The following is a 23,790-nucleotide window of genomic DNA, read 5'->3' as shown; positions in this document are numbered from 1 at the left end:
AATGGGAGTTTGATGTGATTTGGTCAATTGCGATGTATTGTTTATTTTATTATTTTGCACCATTCGCACATGGAGGGAATTTATTTTAAACTTTGTTCTAAAACTAACTATAACTTTTCGTGGAAAAAAGGTAGGGAAGTTTAAGTGGGGAAGTGTTATAGGAATAGTGAAATTGTTTTTTTTTTCTTATTTAAAAAAAAACATTGCGCTACTTTTCCCAAACAAAGCATTAATTAAAGCTGAACCATTTTGAGGATCTACATATAAATACGGGAAGATTTTTTGTTTGTACGGAAGTAAAGATTTTGTGTGGAAAGTTCGATAAAGCAACATATGAAAAGTATCCAACTTTAAGCAAGTAGATTCGCATCATTCATCCGATACTTTCACATATCAGCCATTTGTGACTGGAATAATCGGTAGGGAAAAAGCCACTAATATCCCCCTAATTAATGGCATCCGTCCGACTGTATACGCCACCCTTCCAAAAAAAGGGGGGTTTGGGGGGCGATATATCTACTGCCAACGGCGAGCTATTTTGCTGACACTAACCTAATCATCCGATCGTTTTCGTATCGATGATGGACGAAGCTAATCAAAACGACACAACCAAAGCAAGCACCAAGGCACAAGCTCTGGTCTGATGTAACTCAATCAGATTCTGTAAGCAAAAGGGCGAGAGACATTACTAAACCAATAATGAGCTGATGCACGGTCGGCACTCAATTCGACCCGTTCGTAACACAAATCGATCGGGAAAAGGGCGGAAAGACAACAAACAACAACGCTAAGCAAGAAAGCTAAGCCAGTTTTGTGGTGTGGTCGGTACCAGCGAGGTAAGGATGGTTTCGAAAAATAATAGCTACAAGACATTGGTTCTTGGAAGACGCGAAGCAAATGCACGGGGGAAAGGACTAAAGGATGGTCCACGAGTGGTTTTTACTGCGACAGCAGCAGTTTCAGATTGTTTGTGGACAATCTTGTCGACATTGGCGACATCACCTTCAAACAGCAAAAATGAACGATAACACGAAAGGCTAGGAAGTGGCAGCAGGAATCGTAGAAAGAGGAAAAAAAAATCGATGAAAAATTCTCGTACAGTTTAACCTTTTGTAGGAGAATGTTTTTCCTTTCCTGGTCGAAACAAAACCAGACTTAAAAAACCGGTCTTTCCTTGCAGTTTACTTTGCAGTTTTTAGTCAATCGTTTCCGTTACGCTCAAACGACTTCTCGTATGGAAAGGTGTACCGAAACAATGCAAGAAAATAATGTTCGAAACATGGATCGTGAAGGATAAAAGAAAAGAAAGAGAGAGAGAAAGAGAGACAGAGAGTGAGAAAGAGAAAGAAAGAGAAAGAGAGAGAGAGAGTAATAACGGGGACAAGAGCGAGGGTAAAAGTTGAACAAATAAAACCAGAGCCAAGAACAAACAAGAAACCCAAGTATTACAAGTACAAGAGCGTAAAGAAGTTAAAAAAGGAAAAAAACGTTCACAAAGAAAACGAAATTACCTATGGATATTCAAGCTTTCAAGGAGCATATCCCAGTAATCGGTTCTATGTAGATATGTATATATATAAAACGAATCAGAAACACGTACATATATGTATAAATCATAATCAGATTTTTTTTTGGTTGTAGTTATAGTTGTGAGAAGAAACACATCGTAAGAGAGGTTCGGAAAAAAGGCAGGCAAGCGTTTTGGAAACGTTCACGTGGACTTTTGTTGGAGGTTTGCTTTTCGGGTTGGTTTCTGGTTTGTGAAAAGTTTGTATTTTTTTCTTCTTCAATATTCTCACTTACACCGGTAAAATGGTGGCAGTGAAGTGAATATTAGTCGAAAGGAATTGACGGAGTGGGGGGAGTAATGGGCATATGGGGAGATATGCAAGATTGAATGGGCGAACTAAAGTCGACAGATGATGTAACAAGCTTTTGTGTCGGAAGGCAAGTTAGGCGAACTTTCCCGGCCCGACCGGTAACTCTGCTACACTCCGAAAGTTGGTTCCGAAAATTGTGTTTAAAAGTTGTGATGAAGAATATATAAAAAAAAATCGGCTTTCCATGAAATTGTGGTACAACAACGTGGGCAAAACGTGTAAAGGGCACATGTTGATACTTTGAGAGGAAAACAATATGCACAAAAGAGAAAATCGTCAGGCCACAACTAGTACAAACGGGGAATGTTTGTTTTGTTTTTGCATTTGATTCAATGTAGTAAAATATATAACAATTAGAAGAAGGAAAAAATATTGTAAGTAAGTAATAAAACAAAGACACATTAATAACAAAGAAGAGATGGAAACACAACAAGACGCACAGAAACAGTAACCCTTGTTCAAGACGGTTCAATCGAGAGCGAGAGAGATAAAGAAAAAGAAAAACATCCAAGGGGAAAGTTGAAAGGCACATCGGTATGTACAGAAGTAGAAAAAACAGATAACATAAACATAAAAGATAGACAACGAAGAAAAACACAAATACAACAGAAGAAGAAAACAAAGAAAGGTGTACAACGAACATGATCACACGACGTTCAGCGCAAGGGGCAGAAGAGAAAAATGTGGGGCGGGCGGGAAAAAGAAATGAAAGAAAGTAAAAAGTAGGAAGAAAACAACATGTAAAAGAGCACACTATTTGCTCCGGATGTTTTCGTGAATGTTAAATGTCACACCCCCGGGAACGGCAAGTATCGGTTTGAACTGGTGGAATGAATACTAGAGGCAATAGTATGAAAAAAAGGTATAAACAATATTTCATCATTTAAAGTGCGATAGTTCCGTTCACACGGACGTATATCTTTGGATCGTGTATCGGTAAGAAGAAGTAAAAAAAAAAACTAGGTTATGTCAAGCTACGGAACGGCGTTGATAAGCGTTCCAATCAAGTGTTTCGAAAAAGTTCGCCCACACTACGGAGGGTGTGAACGAGTGAAATGAAACAACACAATGTAGCGTAACATTGACGATGAGGATGCAAGTAGCAACTTGTTCAACGGTGGCGTTTTGATGAGAAAGAGTAAAATAACATGAAAGAAGAAAAAAAGGTATAGAAAATGGCGGAAGGAGGCGAATAGCGTCTTCTTGACAAGCATTCTGTAGGGGTTTCGCGACGTGAGGTTATGCAAGACGGGAATAGGGAATGTTGTGGGAAACGATGTGAAGTACTAAGTTTCCCGAAGAACTTATGCGTTGAGGAGAATGCGAAGGGCGAATGGGAAGGGTGGCTCGGAAGGGCGTTAGCGAATCATGGGAAAATGGCACAAAGAGGCTGTGTTTTTTGGTGCTGATGATGAAGAAAAAAGAGGAGAGCACAGTGCAATTGGTCTGGTGCATGGTTAGTGTTGTATGTAAGAGAGCGAGACAGAGAAAGAGAGATAGATGCGAGCGAGACAGTGAAACAGAAATAGAGTGAGGAACAGAAAGACGGTTGGATTAGAAAGGGGGACAGACGGACGGACGGACAGAACAGACAAGGCAAAGGCAACAGTAGAGTGGATGGGCTTGATCATGCATAAGCGGAAACGGGTAGTACTTACGATGGTGGGGGCGACGGTAAAGGTACTTGGTGGATTTTCCACGTCGCCTCGGACATCGAGTGCTCGTCGGCGGCGTAACATCTCCAGAGCGACTGTATCAGCGTCGCGGCCGGTTGCCGACGTCGGATCATGTGCTTCTGTCGCTGCTGCTGCTGCACCTTCAAGGCGAACCCGCTGCCAAGGATGCCCTGTGAAGCGAAAGGCACACGAAGAAATGATTAAATGAACAGGACGCTGGCAACGTTACACTACAGGTAAGAGATCGTACGGACAGGATCGCGACACACACACACCCACATAAATAATCACAATTGCATCGACCGTATGGTGCACCGAGATTAATTTCATGCAATTGCCGTAGCGAAGCTTCTAATAACGAGCATACCGTTACACAGGTGACGAGTATTTACTAAGGTAATTTGCAAACAGAGAAAAATTGTTTTGTGAAATACTTAACATGTTTGTTAGAAATTTAGGTAACCATAATGTAAAACATTACTTTTTATCAAAGTAGTTAGCGAAGCTCTTTAGTTTTTTAGTTTAAAAAAGTATACGTTAGTATAGAACTCATCATTATAAACTCTCTAAATCGATTGTTCAGTTTCTGTCATTTTAACTGTCAAATATTAGTAAACCAACAAAACGGGAAACTTGACATAAATGTTTTTATTTATTTATTAGCGTAGGGACGGCCAGGCCGTATATCTACTTGACATAAATGTGATAAGAGCATTTTTAACTGCTATTGCTAATTTGCTGCTATATGCTAATGCTATTTTCACTGACGTTTTGCATAATATTAACAAATTTAGCTTATACATATTTAAAAATAATTTTGTTACAATAACAACGAATAAAATACTCGAAATACATTCCATCTATCAGTTATACCAATTTAAAGTTCTACTCAAAAAGCACAGCCCATTTTCAGGGTTCATAATGTGATTTTCTTTAGCACCTTTTCATCACCTTTGCCAACCGTTAAAGCTGCTCCTAACAAAGTGCTATGTAGAACACAAATTACTTGCCACGTTCTTAAACATCCACTACGGATACGGTTACATTCGAGCACAAAGTGTAGGAAACTTTTACACAATAATTGGCATAAATTGCACACTGCAGCACACGATTTGGTGCTCTGGACGATCGGAGTGGTAGTGGTACCAGGTATAAGCACACGTCACCTGGAGAAAGGTGAACATGATTGCAACGACCATCAGAACCGGATGGTATGGTAAAATCAAACGAAAAAAAAAACCGGCAACTACCAACCGAACCGTGGAAAGCAACACTGCCAAAGGTAGACCAACTTCCAAGAAAGAGGTCAGAATGCAAGATTTATCCTCTCAGCTGGAGAGCCAGATGGCACAGAAGGGGTTGAATCTGCTGCTCGAAAATGCCACTAGTGTCCCCTTCGGATGTGTTTTTTTTCTTTGCTTGTGTTTTTGTGTACGTGGGAAACCTTGTGTGTGTGTACGGTGTCCCACTTCAAAACTGGGCAGGTAGTACTGGCTCTCGACCGAGTGCCACTTCACATGGTGAGGGTCAAGCATGACGTGCTTTAAAAATATTATACACTCGGGAGAACTAAAGCGTACCTCCGCCTTAACCGTATGCGTTGGGAGAAAATGAAAAGTCCTGGACGACTCCGGGGTATGTTCCTAAGACAGACAGGTTCATCGGATGAAGATTGTATGAACTACAAAGTGCAGATGGGGAGAACGTACGAGAGCCGGCTTGTTCGGGAGCAGCAATCTTTCGCCTTACAAACGGCTTTCAAGTTTAAGTTTTGACGTGCCATGTCGTACTACAGACGGTCGGAACACGTTGCCTAGTCAACCGGTTTCTCTCGATTCCCTAGCGGCCATCACAATGCAAAAGGCACGTGCTTAAAAGTTCATTCGTTTTATGTTCAAAGTTTCTCAGTAACTTATTTATTTATTCGTCGTTTTTTTTCCCCTATGCCAACGAAGTGTTTTCCAACGGACGCTATCCAATCGGTTTTGTGCACGAGCAGAGCTAGGCGAATAGTTAGAACGAAATTCGTTCTGCCGCTCGATTGGCGATGGTGGCGTAGCATCTTTTCGGTAGGGGATGAAGTTTTCCGAGCCCAACCCGAATCTTCTTGGTTTTCACCTCTGGCGGGAACCAAAATCACTCATTTTTCAGATTGCTTCTAATTGAATTTACGACCCGCACGGAAGTGGTCCAAGTCGTAATAATATTTCATTTTCACATCATATTCAAGATGGATGATGGGAGGCAAATTTTTGTGGTATTCACATTTCCAGCTTGTTTTTGGGAGTAGGAAATTGGGAACCTGGTGTTTAACATAAAGTGGGAGGATAAAGTTTTTTTAAGGATAGAATCCACTTTAAATCTTTATTTCGGGAAGGAAAAGTTACGTCCCTCAAAGTTAAAAACAGGAGAGCAATATATTTAATGGTTTCAGAAATGGTTTTATTTTTTATTCTGTGAAGTTTAAAGTTTTTATTTTTAATTTTCAGATGAATTCTTTTTCGTAAGGAAATGTTTCTTCATTTTTATGAATGATTACATGTTTTGGGATTTAAAGGTCCATGCCTTCAGATTTTTGTTGGTTTTTATCATTTAATCTACACTGACTAGTAATTTAGATTCCAATTCATTCCACGTACATAGTTTTTTTAGATTTATAAATGTTACCGTCATACCAAATCATAACTCGTATATATAAGCTTTGATACAAACTTATCCGATGTATTTGTTAACTACCAATAAAAAAGCTATATTATAAAAAGCTTGAAATGCTTTGTAGTTGTAATGTTAAATACTTGTTAAATATTTATAAGATACTCGGTACACTCCAACACTCATTACAATATTTTCAAACATTTTACAATACAATAATTATTTCCCTTTTAACTTTAGCCTCACTACTGTAATTATATTCTTGAGTTGCATATTTACTGGTGACTGTATAGTCTCCTTACTATGTCACTGTTCGAAGAGCAGGATTGTCCTTTCACCTTGCTTATGTTGCATACTTCAATACCAGCAAAATGATCCCCAAGGGGATAGTGTGTATGTGTGTATAAAGGGGCACTGATTTATACGCACACAGTAGTGTAAAGACACCAACCGAACAAAAAAAAATAACAAAGCGAAGATACTCTCCGAAGGTGTCTTCTATAAATCAGACCAGCTTAGCCTGGTTGCTGGTTGGAGTATAGGTTTTGCCCCCGTACCGAGACGGTTTGGATCGGAGCATAACCAATCTAAACCACTAGCAGCAGGAAACAAGACATTACAAAGTAAAATTAATAGCCCCGATCAGCTTTTAACAGGGTGTTAGGATGGAAGAAAGTCCGGCCAATCCTTTTTTGCAACAGACACTACTGTACTGTACACCACACATATAGGAAACATTTTTCTTGTACCGATTTGCCCGAGACACTACGATCCCAGTAAAGCAGTACCCAACCCGGTAGGGTAAACTAATAAGAAAAATTAATAAATAAACACTTACCGCGGGCAGCGCGAAGAAGGAAATGCCTAGCAGGGCGCAGAACGATGCTATAATTTTGCCTTGCCACGTCTCCGGCACCATATCGCCGTACCCGACCGTGCACAGCGTTATCTGTACACCGCGGTTGGTTAGTTTTATGTGTTCGGTGGCCAAATCAACGTCCCACACGACGGTTTTTTGTTGTTGTTGGGTGAAACGTGTGTTGGTGGCGATTTGTATCCAATGTCGAGCAGAAGGAAAGAAAGAAGCAAATAGTGATAAGAAAGTAGAAATTATGTTTATGCTTACTATTTCTCATTAGCAAAACAGTGAACCGATGAGAAATGGGTAGCGAAATATTTATATGATTGAATAAATTAAATGTATGCGATTTCCGGGTGGGTCTTTCAAGGATATGAAGGTTATGGCGCTGGAAGTAATTTTTATCCACCTATTCTCGATCAGGAATCACGCACACACGGTGCTATAATTTAGAATTTAATTTGCGTTTCCGTTGAATATTGAAAATCTGCACGCCTGCGGGTGGTCCCTGTCTTAAGAAACCCCACCGCGGGCAGTAAAGATCTTTCAAGGAATTTCTGTTGCGAGTGCTTTTTTTCTTTGATTGTTTGTGGCACGGTTGAAGTTCCGTAGGAAATAGGGGAGAGAGAAACAAAAGACGAAATCGCACACACGAAGGAAGGAAAAGCGTTCTACTTACCACACCCCACCACAACGCTTGAGCAAAGTTGCTGAACTTAGTTCCCCTTACATCCTTCTCCATTAAATACACTAAAAACGAGGCAAAAATAAGGCCCAGAAACCCTATATACAAGGTTGTAATTAATTCCTGTGAAAGAGAGAAAAAGAGAGAAAAATGAAAGATAGTTAGTTTACGGTACGAACTCGAACCGTTGGTAAAACGATTATGTGTAAAAGTCCTTCTGGCTGGCACAGGAAATTAAATGAGTCCAAGGATAATGCGGTTTGCAATGGTGACCAAACAGCTTCGGCCGGACGTTTACCACTACGAGCGCTGCCCTCGGCTGGGAAGCATTTGAGGATATCGTAAAATTGGAATTAGCTTTAGCATTAGCCCGGTAGCTATTTCCATACAAAAAAAAAAACACTCCCTCATATACTACATGTGAGCGTCTATCGTTCCTTCGGGCCCGGTAGAAGTACCTGTGCCAAAGGTGTAGAGGAAGGATACGATGGACACGTGACCGATTCGCAACGCAAACCGATAAAGCGGACCGAAACGCACACACATATGGAGCAGGTGTGGATGGCGTGGTTGGGTGGAACGAAAATTAATCTAAAGCGAACCGAGAACCCTCTGGGCTACGTTGGAATATTAAACGGAAGAGCGTCTAAAATAGAACATGGTTGGATTCATTTGTGCTTCAGCAACGACTTTGGATGGTTTATCTGTATTTCGGTGTTAGAATAGAGTTAGGCACGTTGAGATATATTGTACCTTGGTTAAGTAACTACAATGTGAAGAACGATTTGTGTTTTAGGTTTTTTTATAAAGATTTTTTAGTTTCAATGCATCCTAGCCATTAAACTACGTTGAATGATATTTATATAAATATTAATATATTATATAATTATAAACAAAGCACCAACAATAGAAATAATCACAACTCCAGTATCACAACCGAGTATGCCCGGGATAAGGCAAAGTACAAGAAGGAAATGCCTTGTGATAAATGTACTTTACAGCATTTTGAGGCTTACAATACTGCTAAATGTCGTAATAATTAATCATAAATAAATAAATATTATTATTTCATTATATAGGGATAGGTTGGTATTAGTTGGGTTATTTGTTAATTCGAACCTCAAACGAATTTCAAAACAATCGAACGAATTTATGAACTTGATGTAAGCATGGTTTTTTTACTTCGTTTGACATAAAAATTTGTCAAGTAGATATCTGTCAAACGTATCCACCTAAGAACGAAATACCTTGCGAAACTTGTTTTTAGTCAAAAATATTTAGTATTTAGTTTATCTGCCAAACGCAGATCTATCATATCCCAAACAGTGAGGTCCGCTGGTATCTGTAGGTATGTGTATTTATCTTTAAGTATTTCTTTGTAAATAAATTATGTTTAAGCTGATTTTAAATTTATCGTATAAACTTTAAGTGATGAATTACGAGTAAAAATATTTATGAAACCCATTTCTGCAGTCGTTTTAAAAATGATGATTTAGATAACAGGTGGGATCAGATATATATTAACTACTATGAGTAATTGATATCGTATAAAACTATAATCGAAAATAGCTTTATTCCTGTATTGCTTTAAAATCTTTGCTTAAAAAAGATCATTTTTGTACCAGGAAGGTAAAAGAAGACAAAAAAGCTTAAATAGCTATGGTTAATATTCAGAATGTTTTATTCTTTCAAATTTATATACTAAATATACTATATCTGCCCAAAAATATAAAAACAGCTGATATTTTGTAGCTCATTTCATACCGAAAAATTATGTGAAACCGTATGTAAGAGGTACCGCCTATCTCGAGAACTACCTGTACTTTAATGTTATTTGAATTTTTTACATTAACAGTGTCTAAAGTTTGGATAACTTAAGCCAACCAAACCATACAAAATGGTAACAAATTGATCAATTATACAACGAATATTACCTTTTCAATAATTTTATACTTACTGATCAAGTAATTTATTTCAGATTCAACGTTTATCAACGCTAACAATTTCTATTAAAAAACCTTCTTACCTATTAAAAAAGCTTTCTATTAAAACTTCACTATTAACCATTGCAGCATGTGTTAAGAAATGTTTTCAGCTAACTTTCGCATCGCAAAGACGTGTGCCAGAAGTAATTAATCCTAAGTGGCTCAAGCAGTGTTTTCTGCTTTCAAGATTTTATGTCAAGAACAAATCATTTTACATTCATACAATGACAATTGAGCACTATTAAACCGTTGCCATCACACGCTTCACACGCTTCAACTTCCATGAATCGTCACCTCGATTGTAAAATTATTCCCACAATTAATTTATTAGCCACTTAGCAGCTAGTTTATCTTCGATGAAGTATTATTACTACACCACTCGATACATCAATATCGTGTTAAACCATTTGTTCGCTTATCTAATTGAACAAACAAACCAATCGCCGACGGTAGAACACATTTAGCTCGCATTGTTTGACGAGATCGTTATCTTCGTCTTAGCGGGTACGGGGTAGCACTTGAGATTCGTTATCAGCTCTCTGCACAAATTGCAATTGAATAAATCCTCTCATTTTCAAAGGTTTAAACCGCCATCTTCTTATCTTTATAGCCATCAGCTATTTGGCGTAATGAAAATGATCTTCTTGGCTCGGCAACAAAGTCATTTTTAAACCACATGAATCGTAACTGTTTGGTACTGTGCGAGCAGTACGAGTTCCGAGTATGAAAATTAAGGTTAAATTCACAATAATTTGTCAAGGTTTAATCCTGGCAGATTATTTTCTTTTGTATATAGCAAAAGTTTAAAATTTTATCTCACAGTGCAGCACATACAAAACATCCAAACCGTTCACTATCATTAGCTCCAAAATGAAAAGGAATGCATTTTTCTTTGTTTATAACCACGCTGGCTGCATTTCATGGTTTCTTTTCATGCACTTTTCAGCACAAAACCAATATTACAAAGAGATTGCTGTGCAGGCAGATTAAAATGTGTTTTATTCCAATTAACTTCCCACAACAATGGAACCCGAAGCGGAGAAGTCCACTTTCGAGTGGTTGGTTCGTTCAGGCACACGTGTTTAAACGGTTTCTCGATTTCATCCATCCATGCGGTTTGTTTTGGGAAGGAATGCACAACCAGCTGAAAGTACCGGGAAGCAGTAATGAAAGTAGTTGGCCATGTTTTCGGGATTATTAATTGGAATTTAATCCTTCATATTGTTCTGGCAGTTTGGGCGAGCGGGTGGACAGTCCGTGAAGAGTTTTGCAATGAATCGTCGACGCTGCCCGAATGCCGATAACACCGTCTGGTGCGAGTACTAATCCGATTCAACAGTACCAACGGTGGCAACATAAATTCGCAATGTTCACCAAGCCGTGCCGATGCTTTTGCCTCGATAGCATTAAAGTTTTGTATGGATGCAGGGTTTTTCGTTTAGTATTAATAGTTGTTTCAAGTTAATTTAACGTTGCAAATGTTTTTTTATTAGATTAGTTTGAGATAATATGTTCGATTTCTAGGCAAGTAAAATTACGCAAAAAAAAATAAAAAATATGAAAAATTAATTTAAATGTTAGAATGAAGATCTGGTATGGTTAATCAGATGAATGAAGTTGAACAAATTGAAACATTTCTGATAGTTCGACGTTTATGCCTGCTCATTGGAACTCGACTGTAACCTGATAAGCAGTAAACAAGGATAAAAGATACAGAATGTAAAACGTATCGTAGACTGTGTCTCTTTAGTTGTCTTTTTAACCATTTTATTTTACTTGTTGGTTTATTTATATTTAATTATTATGCCGTATTGTCAATACTTTCTGTTTTATTATGGTAAGATATCTGTTATAATTCGTGCAAAAAGCCATCGGTGTAAAGTTGCCATGCCAAATAATGTTTAGATCTCCAAGAATCACGGATAATTGGATAATCACGGAGACACTCGGCCTAAATGTTAGAGTGTTAGAATATTCGGAGATAGATCAGACAACATAATAACAGGGTCAACTGTTTATATCGGATTTAATGAAACGTAATCGCGATGAAACCGGAACTGAATTAGCCGACATTGAAGTCATCGACACAATAGCCATTAGGAAAATAAAAAAAAGGGGCGAAAGGTGCGCTTTCGGCTTTTTTTTACCAGACACTTAAAATATAGACCAATTTGTGGTTCTGTTTCATCGGCATCAACTAACGATAAAAACTTAAACGATATTTTCCTTTACAACAGAAAATAAAGAGACATCTTTAAACAGCTCTAGATGAGCGGGTTAATTAAGAACAGAAGTAAGCTGAATTTTTTAGCTAAAAAACCGACCCGAAAAATCAACATTAAAATTAATTAATACAATGATATAATGGCTAAATTGGGGATAGCACTTTTCTAGTACCCCTGTTAAGCTTTATTGCTTTGAGAAGGATTGTGTCCTTCTGGCCATGGAATGAAATAGAACGATCTTCGGAAGCACCACCTATGTTTAGCAAAGGTAGATGAAATAGGATGGAAAATATCAAACCACTTTGTGCAAAACCCATACAATTTTATCCTTCCGCCAGCCCGGTTGCAACATCCACGTTTCCCACCCACCTAAAGGAACTCTTCCAAAAACACACGGACACACGGTAAACACGGTCACCTGCCCGGACAACAGCGAATGGCGATTTTCCATGCGAACACAATCATTCTTCATTAATTTCGCTTTGTTTAGCAGCAAAACCCGACTACAAGCATTGCATGCACAAGGACACAAGTAAAGCCTCGGCGGAAGAACGATGCAGGCAGTGTTGCCAGTTCTCGCAACTCCGTCAACTCCTGCCGAACCGGCCGTGTCAGTCGTCGCACTCCGCAACCGCTTGGAATGGAGCGACAGGAATGGAAACAATTATGAAAGTTAAATGAAATATTGTTACACTTTTTACCTGCCATCCTTCCAAACCACCCAACCCGGTAAGTAGTCCGTTCGCTCGAAAGAGAATCGGAAACCGGATTATCAGTGGCACGGAAAACAAGCAAATGTATTTGCAATTAAGTGCAGCCGGGAATGCTTCCGCAAAGCGTGGAAAAACACAATCCTTAGCATGGGTGTGAAGGTGGTAGGGTGAAGCTGGTGGGATGAAAATGGGGTGAAAGTACAGACATTCATTCCGATGGAAATCACATGGAATCGGAACCAACAGGTAAACGGATCGTACATTCGGTGTACATGGTCGCGTTGCATCGAGTTGCATATATGGAAGCTGCAAAAACCCACTCCCATGCGCATGTACAGCCACCGACACATTCACCGACACAGGCCATTATCTTAATGAAGTCTCGCAAGCATATTGCACGTACGAAGTCGCCTACATGCCCGCATTTGCCAAATAGAATCTGCCGTACGCTCATTGGTGTGTAATTGAATATGTTACGTGCCAATCGTAGGAGATTTATTGGAGCGAAACTATCGAACGATATTATTTGCTATCCATCAGCAGCTAAATTAAAACAACATTTGGATCGTATGGTAAGTTTGTTTAAGAAAGTAGAGCAACTGGGCATGCCACAAAATGGTGGTGCATTTTAGGTGCAAAAATGGGTTCTCCAGCGAAATGTAATATTTACGGTGATGGGTTTAATTTTTAAAGAAGTAGAAAATCATAACTTTGTTTTACGATTATTGATACGATACAAAACATAAATTTTCCATCACGATAAGGATCGAGGTTATTATTCATATCATTTGGTGCTCAACCGAAAGGCTTTCTAATGGACAAAACGAGAAAAACAAAGCTTTAGGCAGGGTTTCTAGATGGGTTTGAACAATATTCGAATGTTGCTTGTGTATTGTTTAAATATTCCCTTTATTTCATAATGATATATAGTAAACCGTAGTTTTGAAAACTATGAGAACAAATTTTATTAACCGATTTTATATTCTAAGATCCTTTCATAAATATTTTTTTTATAAGTTTTGACATTTATCGGGCTATTCGCATAAAACTTTCTATACAAACTAACATTTTACTATAAAAATTTCGAATCATTTCCCTTTATACATATTTGCTTTAAATGTAATTTAATTTTAACGAATAGAATTGCACCAAAAATTTGTTTTATGTAGTTTTCAAGAATTTTTTCTTCAAGAAATAACTCCGATACGACCATTAAACATAACAGCTGATCAAAAGTTTCAAGCAGATCGTTTAGCATGACAGAACCTGATATCAATCTTTCGATAGAATTTGCTCGATTGTTTGACAGATACAGTCTTAAAATTTTAGTCTTTTAACTTTAACTATCATTATTAAAGACAGAACTATCAGACAGAATTATTAAAAAAAGAACAATTTTATAATGAAAACTAGTAAGTGATTCATCACCCATAAACGCACAAGTAGAAGAAAAAAACCGAATAAAATAAATAAGTTACATTTTCTCGTACTTAAATAAATATCCCACCAAAATTTAAAAAAAAAACTAAACACAATATATTTCCATACAACCCTGTAATGAAATTTCCGGCATTTTCCATCCGTAAATAGCGAGCACTCGGACCATTCAGCAGGTTTGTGGTTTGAATATGGCTTGGCTGTTGGTCATTTACTGTAAAGAAAACCATGGAATGATATTTTCATACCCCGATGGTGACCGTAATTCGACTGATAGCATCATGAAAATCGTTACTGGTCCTGGATTTAATGGCCGCATAAATCAGAAGGGTTATGAAATTAAATGATTTTATTTTCCCGTTTTCTTTTTCAACCACCCCTAAACCATTTTTACACTGAGCTTTTGGAGAGGCAACATAAATCCGCTCACACATACACGTGCAAATGGTGGAATTTTACGAAAAACAGTGTAGTTAGAATATGTGTGCTCTACAGGCTTAGTGGCCTGTCGGTGGTAAACGAAGAGTGAACCAATGGTTCACTTTCCCATGTGGTCAATGGGGAGGTTTACTTCAAACATCTAAATCCTTCTCCGGATGTCCGGTGGGAGGGGGGGTTACCATTTAGTTTCATTCGCCTCCTCGCTTTCGGAAGTTTCTTCCATTTTTCGTTGTTTTTTTTCGAGTGCTCTTTTGTCTTCCAACAATCTCGTCCATGTTGCACGTTGCATCGATACCAGCAGCGGCTTTGTAGAACAAAAAAACTTTCCTAAGATAAGTTTTGTCCAACATTTGAAAAAGTGATTATAATTTACACTACAATGCCGCGAGCATGATTCGGGTTTGGCTGCGGGAAAGTTTACCAAGAGCCGAACGCTTCACCGGACGTTGATTGTTTATGTCGGTCTGTTTTACAAGAAAGAGTGAAGTGGGTGGCGTGGACGGGAGGGACAGAACCCTTGCTTCGCTCATGCACAACAGCACAACATAAACAGCAAACAGGTTTTTGGCAAGTTTTTGGAAAAGGGTTTTTCGTTCCATAAAGTTTTTCCTAGTTCGGTGCTTTTGTTCAATTCGGCAACTTGACATACGGGTGGGAGATGTTTCACGGTGAAAATGGGGATGGATAGGGGCGACGGGACTAGGGAGAGGGGAAACTAAGTGTTCACTTACGAACGCGCCTGACATTACGAGTTATCTGCTTCGGTGAAAAATGATGAATGGCGGTACCTGCAAAAAAACCCATCCATGACCACTTGTGTGTGTGTGTGTGTCTGTGCACGCGTACATGTAAGTGTACTTGGCGTTCATCAACCGAACACCATTTTACAAGCACCGAACCGAACATCAAGCGAAAAAGGTTCGAGCACCGCTGCAATTCAAGCAAACGTTTGGCGGGAACGAAAATGTCAAACCGTCGATGGAGGCGCCTGGTGCCTGATGGTTTGCTAACACGATCATTAATAATTTTCATTGAAGCGGAAGCAGCCGGCTTGTTTACCTTGCGCCCAAAACCTCTTCTCTTTGTCACCTTACCGGATCCGAACGGCGCGCCTTAAATTATGCACGATTATTGCTATTATGAGTAAATTGTTGTGGCACTTTTGCTCTCGGGTTGTTGGCTAGGCCCGAAGCGGTCGGCTGCCCCTTTCCCGGCGCGCAGCTATTGCCCAAGCGGATGGCATTCTTCTCACACGTCTTGCTCATTTTGTGCTTCAATTACGTTTCCACATCGCACATTTACAAATCATTCGTTACGTCCGCCTGAGTGGGTGGAAATATTGCTCCTACCATCGATTCTCCTTCATTAGTCCTTCACAATCATCAACTGGTTTTGAAGGAAGTTAGTACAAAGTAGACACGAACTCAAACATCTTCTTCGATTTCCAGTCTCCCGTTTCCCGTTTCCAAGAGTTTTCATATGCCCAGCAGTAAATATGCTGTATGACAAACTCTTCCAGCTCGGTACCCTTTCTACAACACCGAAACGCTGAGACACCACGATGATGGACGTACACGATGGTGCAGACAAATATTGTCAGCAGTATTGTGCGATATCGTTCTGGTTCACCATTAACGTCCCTCGTTGTCGGGTATGACACGTTTGACGTCATCGAAAGGCTAACATCGATCGACGGATCAAGAAACAAATCGAATCCCGGCAAAAGTGCCAACCGTGACTGACCATTACGATTCCAAAATGGAATGCCATTTGATGCCGGTTTACATGAATGCTGTGTTTTCTTTTCTTTTCCCCCATTCTACCTATAGTGGAGTGTGAAAAAAATGGACGAATGCGTGAAAAACTCAAACGGTTATCCTCACGCGTACGGCTTTTGAATGGAGCGGAAATCCAAACCATGGCGACCCATTTTCTTGGCAGTTTCTAGTTTTTTCCCCACTCCCCTCTATCGAGAAAGCCACGGGATAAATGTCAACGGAAACAACTCCATAGAAAAGGTAGTAAAATGGATGAACAAGAGCAGTAGAAGGAAAAAACCTTTTCAAATTGAAGTTCGAATCGTACGCGCCTGTGTGTATGCAATCATGCGTGCAATCTCACATTTTTCTCTTATCCTTCCGATACCTTACTTGGATCTTCGTTCGTTTTTCTTTGCTTTTTTTGGAGTGAGACTCTCGGCCGTTTACTGTTGTACGGAGTATCCGAATGACCCACGGGTTAGCCATTTTCTCGTCTACCCAATAAATAGCAATAAATGGGAAAAATGAACGTCCCCTACGAGTTGAAGTCCGGGGACACACGATGCTTCTTGTTGTGGCAAGGACTTTTCCACGAAATGGCATACCAAAAGGAGGACGTTAGGGCAAAGATATTTCAAGCGGGCCTCGACTTTGTACAATCAGAAAACGGATCTCAACCCCGAGTATCGTGCAACAGGATGGGGAAAATGAGACAGAGGTGTTCATGGTTTTTCTCTCTCTATCTCTCTTCTCTTGTACAACACAAAAATCGATATCCTCCATCGTCGCAGCTGTCATCGGAACTTGAGGTTTTCCATTCAAACTCTTACACATAAACCGGTCCCAGCGCTGGCAAGTGGTCAGCTGGCGAGAGAAGAATAGGAAACCGAAACCCCCATTTTGCTGGATTTCCCGTTTTGTGCCGCCCAAGACAGGGTTCGCAGAAATGGAAAACGAAACGAGATACGCGAGAGGTAAAGAAGTGCTTCAGTGAAGTGATGGTTCAAGCTGTTTACACTTCACGATTGAAAAGTGAAGCACGCATCACTGGTCGTGGCATGTAAGATCAAACAGCACAAAGAATAAGGTTTGTTAACATTTTTTACACTCTCGCTCTCTCTCTCTCTCTCTCTCTCTCTCTCTCTCTCTCTCACTTTATTTAAAATTCTGACTTACCTGTCTGTGAGCGTAGACGACACTCCCGAGCAGTTTCCATGTGCCGCCACGCCGGTCCATGCGTACCATGCGCAGGATTTGGAAAAAGCGGAGCCCTCGAAGCGCACTGGTGGCAAACACCTGCCCGGATGTTCCCATTACGAGCACCACTATGGAGGCGGCTATCGTTACTATATCTGAATATGGAAAGAAGAAGGAAAAAATGAGAATTATTTAAAAAAAAAGTTAAATCAAATCCTAATGACACGTGTCATGCGTACCTATGATACAAAAAGGCCTTTTTAAAAACTTCAACCTCCCCACTGCTCCTTGATAACGCGAACGGCATCCTGATGACCAAAGTCTGTGGAATAAAGTACATAACAACAAACACCAAAAAAAGAGTTAAAGCATGAGCGAAAAACTCGTGTGAAATACTGGGCGAACAAGTGAGATGAGAATGGCAAATTAAAAGCATATTTATGTTAAATTTAAATTTTAAAACAAACGCGTCCACTGTGACACCCCTTCGGGGGGTTTAATTAAATTGGTTGTTGTCACCAGTTGTAATTGGATGGTGGCAGTTTACCACGAAGCTTGCCCGCACGGGCCTCAAATTTATGAGCCGCAATGCTGTTACGCCAACTCCAACTGCCAACCCCGCGTTAACATGCTACGTTAGAAAAGAAACTGGCGATGCATTTGAAATTAGCTTTTCATTCCAAGGGTTGAAACAGCCCTTACGCAACAAACGCAATCGACAGAATAAGCGGAACCGAACAAAAGGGTCCGGGCCAGCAAAAGAGTAATGGTTGTAATTATGTGGCGCTAATTGAAGCATCAACAGTCCGGGTGTATGTTCTTGATAGGGCGATACAAGCGATACGATATGGTGTGGATGTGTAGTGAAGTGTGCAATATTTTCCACAGCAATCATATAAACTGAAATTATCTCAAAGCAGCTAAATTACACATTAGTAATTTAGGAGCAGAGTTGGTATGAGTATTTATGGGAGGCGCATCTGAAGCTTTTATAACTACGCATTGGAGTTCCATTTGGAGCATGAATATTCTTGCAAAAGGTAATTATAATTATCCGAAATATATAATACGAGCATTAAAAAACCCTTTAATCGGCTTATGCAGATCGATATACATATTCATAATCTTAATTGCATGGAAGAACTAGGATAGTAATTGAGCGTAAATATGCATTAAACGTATGCATTTAAAAATGGTTCGATTGTAGGAGATTTTTCATACAAGTTCTCTGACATTAAGTGATATATCTAGCAGTTTGTCTGCTTTTGTCGCTATTGTATTGTGTGCAGAAAAATTTTAACGAACGTTTCCAGTTAATTTGCTGCAGTCATTTACAGTCATTGTGAAAATTGTAAGCTACTTCCCTGATACTTTGAGAAAACGAAAGGTATCACACGGACGCTTAATATGGTATGACACTTCGTATCCGCCAAATAAAGTAGATTTGAAATTTATTATATATTCTCCTATTTGAAGAGAGGCCAGAGACTCAAACATAAGTCTTTTTCTGGTTACTAAACAACAGGCAGACATCACATTAGTAAAGTGACTTCTTCCATACTCCTGAAGGGTCAAAAAGTCGGACAAATTGTGATGTAGTACCTGTAACAGATGGATTTTGTTATGCATCAGGGTCAATCGTGTCTGGTTAGTAGTAGACCTGACCTGAAGGAGTTATTGGAAGCACCAGTAAAAAAAATTGAGAGCGTTTAAAGATAACGTTTTACCAAAGATAGCTAATCCTCCTAATGGCACTCGGATGCGTCTGGCAGAATTTTTTGGGGAAAACCTTAAACTTAGGATCAAATCTAAAAATTTCAAAACCAACAAGAAGTGACAATCCCTAATCTACGGAAATGGTGAAATAAATCCTAACATTCTTATTTTTTGGTGGCTCTTTTTCACAAAACCTACACACGAAGTCGTCGCATGAAGCGGAAAGACACACTGGAACAGACTAACCCTTACCCAGGAAGTGATGTGAGAGACTTATGGCTCATAGTTCTCTTCGGCACACGCTCAGGTCTGATATTTCGATAAACAGACGAGTCAGCACGAGGTTATAGGTTAAATACTTATCGAAATCTATTTTCGAAGGATCAAACACGCGGTTACAATCACCGTTAAATTATATAACCAACGGGATTTGCTCACGCTTTGGCCAGCGGGCGCAAGGCTGGTCCGATAGGAGGTAAATGAATATTTGCTGAAAACTGATTAAACATAGGATTCAAGCAAAGGTGATTACATTCCTATTATGTTCAGTAGTTTTCTTTTCGATCGATATTAGATTGTTGCCTGGACTCTTTTCAATCACTTTAAAACACTTTTATGTTGGTCTATTATTTACACAACTACTAATATAAGTGAAGCGAAGACCTGAAAAAGGACCTCAAAATTTGTGGCGTTTCAAAGATTTAATTAAAAAAATGAATAATCAGAAATGTCAACTAAACTGTTATGTAAATTAATTACAAATGTAATATTTACTTTATTATCTATTTATCAACATTTAAGAATGGCGGCTTTCTCTGTACTGTACTCTGTACTGAACTGTACTATAAAAAAAGAAGAATATCTTCCTTCCTTCCGTTTTCACTTCTCCAAAGCTCAACTGTTTTATTTTATTCTATTCTTTTCCAGTCTCCATTCCGAACCATTCTAAAGAAGGAGTCGAAATTCACTTGAAATGTTTGTTCTCATTTGAAATGTTTGTAAAAGAATCCTAAATAGAATCAATTTCTCATAAAAGCTTTACAAGAAATATTGAAAATATATTTCGCAATAAATTGTTCAAAAGAGAACAAATTAAATTGTCGCTTCTTACGCGTATAATCGTAATATCTTACGTAGCTTTTTCAAAAATCTTAAAACTTAAAAAATTCAAAAGCATAACTTTTAAATTGCACCTTTAAAAACTTGTCAATTTATTAATCGATTTTCTCATCGCCGTTGCCTCTATTGCTCAAAGTTAATTTCACTTCCAATCAACGAACTTTGAACCACCATCCAACACACGTCCCACTCAATAAATGTGGCTCTAATTAACGAAGGTGGGGAGCGAGAAAAAATGTACCAATCCCACAAAAGGTTCCTCTGGCAGGGCATAAGAAAACCTAACTCAAACGGTGTTATGTAACGTGCGTTCGTGAAAGACCAGGCGGCTCCATCGATAGCGATAACAAGGGCCCATTTCCCTTACGATCACCACCCCGGTTTATGTTTGCCTTCCCGTTTGTGATTGACCTCGGAAACACGTACCGACAGCACGCAATCGAAATACGACTCCCTTTTTCGCACAAACACACACCGCAAGTGAACCTTTCCTCGATGAGGAAATGCGAGCCCGCTACCACTGTACCGTGGCAGTTCGAAATTGAGCGAATCCAAACAGCGATCCCACCATGCTCGAACGGTTAATTGAACGTATCAATCATCAATCAATCAGCCCGAGGGTGGGAGGGAATCGAGTGTGGCAGTTTTGGGATAATCCTTCGGGTCAACTACAGGCACTGTCGCTGCCAAACGAGCGCCAGACGAAAGCTCACGCTATTATACTAGCTGCACAAGCATGCTTCGTCAAACAGTCAAAGATGGCCACAGGAAATGAAGTCAACCACGGAGTGTGTGTGTGTGTGTGTTTGTATTGCATCCTTCATGTACTTGACATCTGCATCAAAGCCACACGTCATGGAGCCTACCGCGCAACGATCGACATCGTTGCGTGTCTTAGCAACTCAGCGCCTGGAAATGGGTGGCTTCTAAGCTGTAAATTACCAGCCCAACCGCAGCAATGTATAGCCACACCTCCTGGCTGTGCATGACCGGGAGAAATCGATTAAGATATAACCTCAATTTGCACCCATCGTTCAAAGCGGAGTGTTAATTCTGAATGTTAAGCTTTCCGACATAAACACCTCTGTAGCGTGCGGGAATTCAATAAACGTGACTGCAGTTTGGGCTGCACTGGACTACGATTGCACCGGATACTTAGCCGGGGGAGAAACATGATTTAATGGATTTCCGGATATTTTGCAGAATGTTTGATTGATTGATGCGCGATCGTGGAATTTGCACATGGAAAGCAACCCACCGTGGGCATATTTAAGCTTCCTCGAACCCATTCCCGTATCGGAACAGCTTTTTTGATTTATAAACATCGGCAAACACGAACCGCTTAGCCAAAGGAACTGTTTTGTGCCAAACAAACAAAAAAAAACAACGATGAAAACGATGATGCTTTCCAATTTGTGTCACGGTACAAAATGGATGCAGCACGACAGCACGACAAATGAAAGCTATCTGCCGCGTACACGAACTTTAAAACTTCTCACGTAAACCTTACCGACCGTCGTTAGAATGCGAACGCTAGCCGAAACACACGTACACACACGTGTGCCGGATACACTTTGCCACTGTCGCATAACGGCAATGCGTATATAATTTCCGGTGCACGTCAGCGTGATCAATGGCGCAGACAAATGAAGGAACGTCATGCAGAGATGTGCAAACCATTGTCGTCGTTGATGTGTGGCCGTAAACGTACGGCGGGTAAGAAATGGAAACCGAACACGAAACCAAGTTGTGTGTCGTTCTTTTGCTCGGAATATGATAAACTGCTTAACCGTTCTTTGTTCCGTTTGTACATTTGCCAAAGGTGGAACTTATGAGCTTTTCTCTTTTGTTTTCTATTCTACTTTTACTTTTGTTTTTCTTTTCGGGAGCAATTTGTTTATCGTCCTTAGGAAGTTATGTGTTGTTATACCTTGTTAAGCTGCGTATGACGTACGTACCTTAGGAAGAACTCGATCGAGAACCATATTACTACTATAATCTCCATGACGAATAAGATGGCGATTGCTTGTTCCTCGTATTCCTGAATAGTTGAGAAGACACTTAAGGCCAAACATGTGAACACCATTAAAAATCTGCAAGTAAAGCAAGAAATGCAATCATAGGTTAATATTTTATTTCATCTTTTTGTAAATTAACATAATTATTAATATACACACAAATAGTTATGATAGAATAATGTGCCCCTATTTATTTTTTCTGATACGGAAATTGATGGATACAGTTTTTCTTATTTTCGATTAATATTTATCGAAGAATATGTTAATCACTTTTATGAGGTAGAATATAAAAACGATCAAAAAGGACTTTTGTTTTTATCTAAATTTGAAATTTGAAATCTACGAACTACTGTTACTGTTCCGTATACGATTCTTGTTTGTGAATCGAACCGATCCACTGATCATACGACTGTCGGAATTTTCCAAAAGAGAAAACATTATTTAAATAAAAACTCCTATAATCATTTGCCTTACTGTAGGCGAGCAAAAATTTATCTAAAATAATAGGACACAAACATACGCAAAAATACACAAAATAAAGATTATAAAAATGACACTGAAACAATAAATTGAAAATTATAAAAATGACACACAAATGATACAATAGCAAAAAAAAACTAGAAAATAAGCTATTTAAAAAAAAAGTATGATTGAAATGGAAAGCGAAGATAAACAAAGAAACAAAAATAAAAGAAAAAGCAATAAAACAAGAAGAAAAACACAGACGAAAGAAAATAAAACAGAAAATGAAAAAAATAATTAAAAAAATATAATAAAATGTTTTATATTTCTAGCCTGTTTTTTAGCGATAGTATAATAACATACATACAAATTAAACATGACAAAACACATCCACTAAACTGTTGTTCTTAACATATTTACATAAATACTTGTTCTCTTTTTTAAGTAAATAAGTAAGAGTATTCTTGTGTATACAATTTTCGTCGTCATCAACAGCACTTTCAGAACTTTATTTAACATTTTTTTATAACTTTTGATTTAAATTAGTAGATTTGATTGGATGTTTAAATTTCGACCCCAAATTTTCCCATTTACCACAGAGTTGCTTCACAAACCGAGCAACCCAAGACGTTGCCTTAAAGCGTATCGGGCAACCTGATTGCCAGATTTCAAATAGCTCGTCCCGGGCAAGTGGAATCGATTTTCTTCACCAATCAAATCATCCGGACAGATAGAACGCGTTCGCGTCATTACTTCCATCAAATAGCTTAACTCATCCATGACGCCATACCGGCAATAACAGCTTCCGTTCACATGCTGACACACTCCACCCTAAGGTGCCAATCAGCCAAAAGCCTGCTGAAACGAGTATTCGCACGGCACACCAAAATGTTCACCGTCGGCGACAGGAACATACCAAATTCCGGTCGACTTTCGCCCCGTCGCAATAGGTGCCAGGGGAGTTG

At 39.1% G+C, this 23,790-nt stretch overlaps 1 protein-coding gene across 12 annotated transcripts in view; it reads right to left on the bottom strand.

The window, feature by feature from the left end:
• LOC125772036 (potassium voltage-gated channel subfamily KQT member 1) overlaps nucleotides 1-23,790 on the bottom strand; it is a 109,782-nt gene that overhangs the window by 71,122 nt on the left and 14,870 nt on the right. For all 12 annotated transcript variants that reach the window (XM_049443339.1, XM_049443341.1, XM_049443340.1 and 9 more), the window contains exons 3-8: nucleotides 22,304-22,438; nucleotides 17,750-17,832; nucleotides 17,490-17,665; nucleotides 7,747-7,875; nucleotides 7,047-7,157; nucleotides 3,539-3,726 (exon numbers count right to left, since the gene is read on the bottom strand). In XM_049443339.1, coding sequence (XP_049299296.1) covers nucleotides 3,539-3,726; nucleotides 7,047-7,157; nucleotides 7,747-7,875; nucleotides 17,490-17,665; nucleotides 17,750-17,832; nucleotides 22,304-22,438 — 822 coding nt within the window. The remainder of the gene's footprint in view (nucleotides 1-3,538; nucleotides 3,727-7,046; nucleotides 7,158-7,746; nucleotides 7,876-17,489; nucleotides 17,666-17,749; nucleotides 17,833-22,303; nucleotides 22,439-23,790) is intronic.

The sequence above is a fragment of the Anopheles funestus genome, chromosome 3RL (genome assembly GCF_943734845.2).
Source record: "Anopheles funestus chromosome 3RL, idAnoFuneDA-416_04, whole genome shotgun sequence".
NCBI lineage: Eukaryota > Metazoa > Arthropoda > Insecta > Diptera > Culicidae > Anopheles > Anopheles funestus.
Note: the sequence above shows the minus strand (reverse complement) of the source record. Positions and strands in the feature narration are given on the sequence as shown.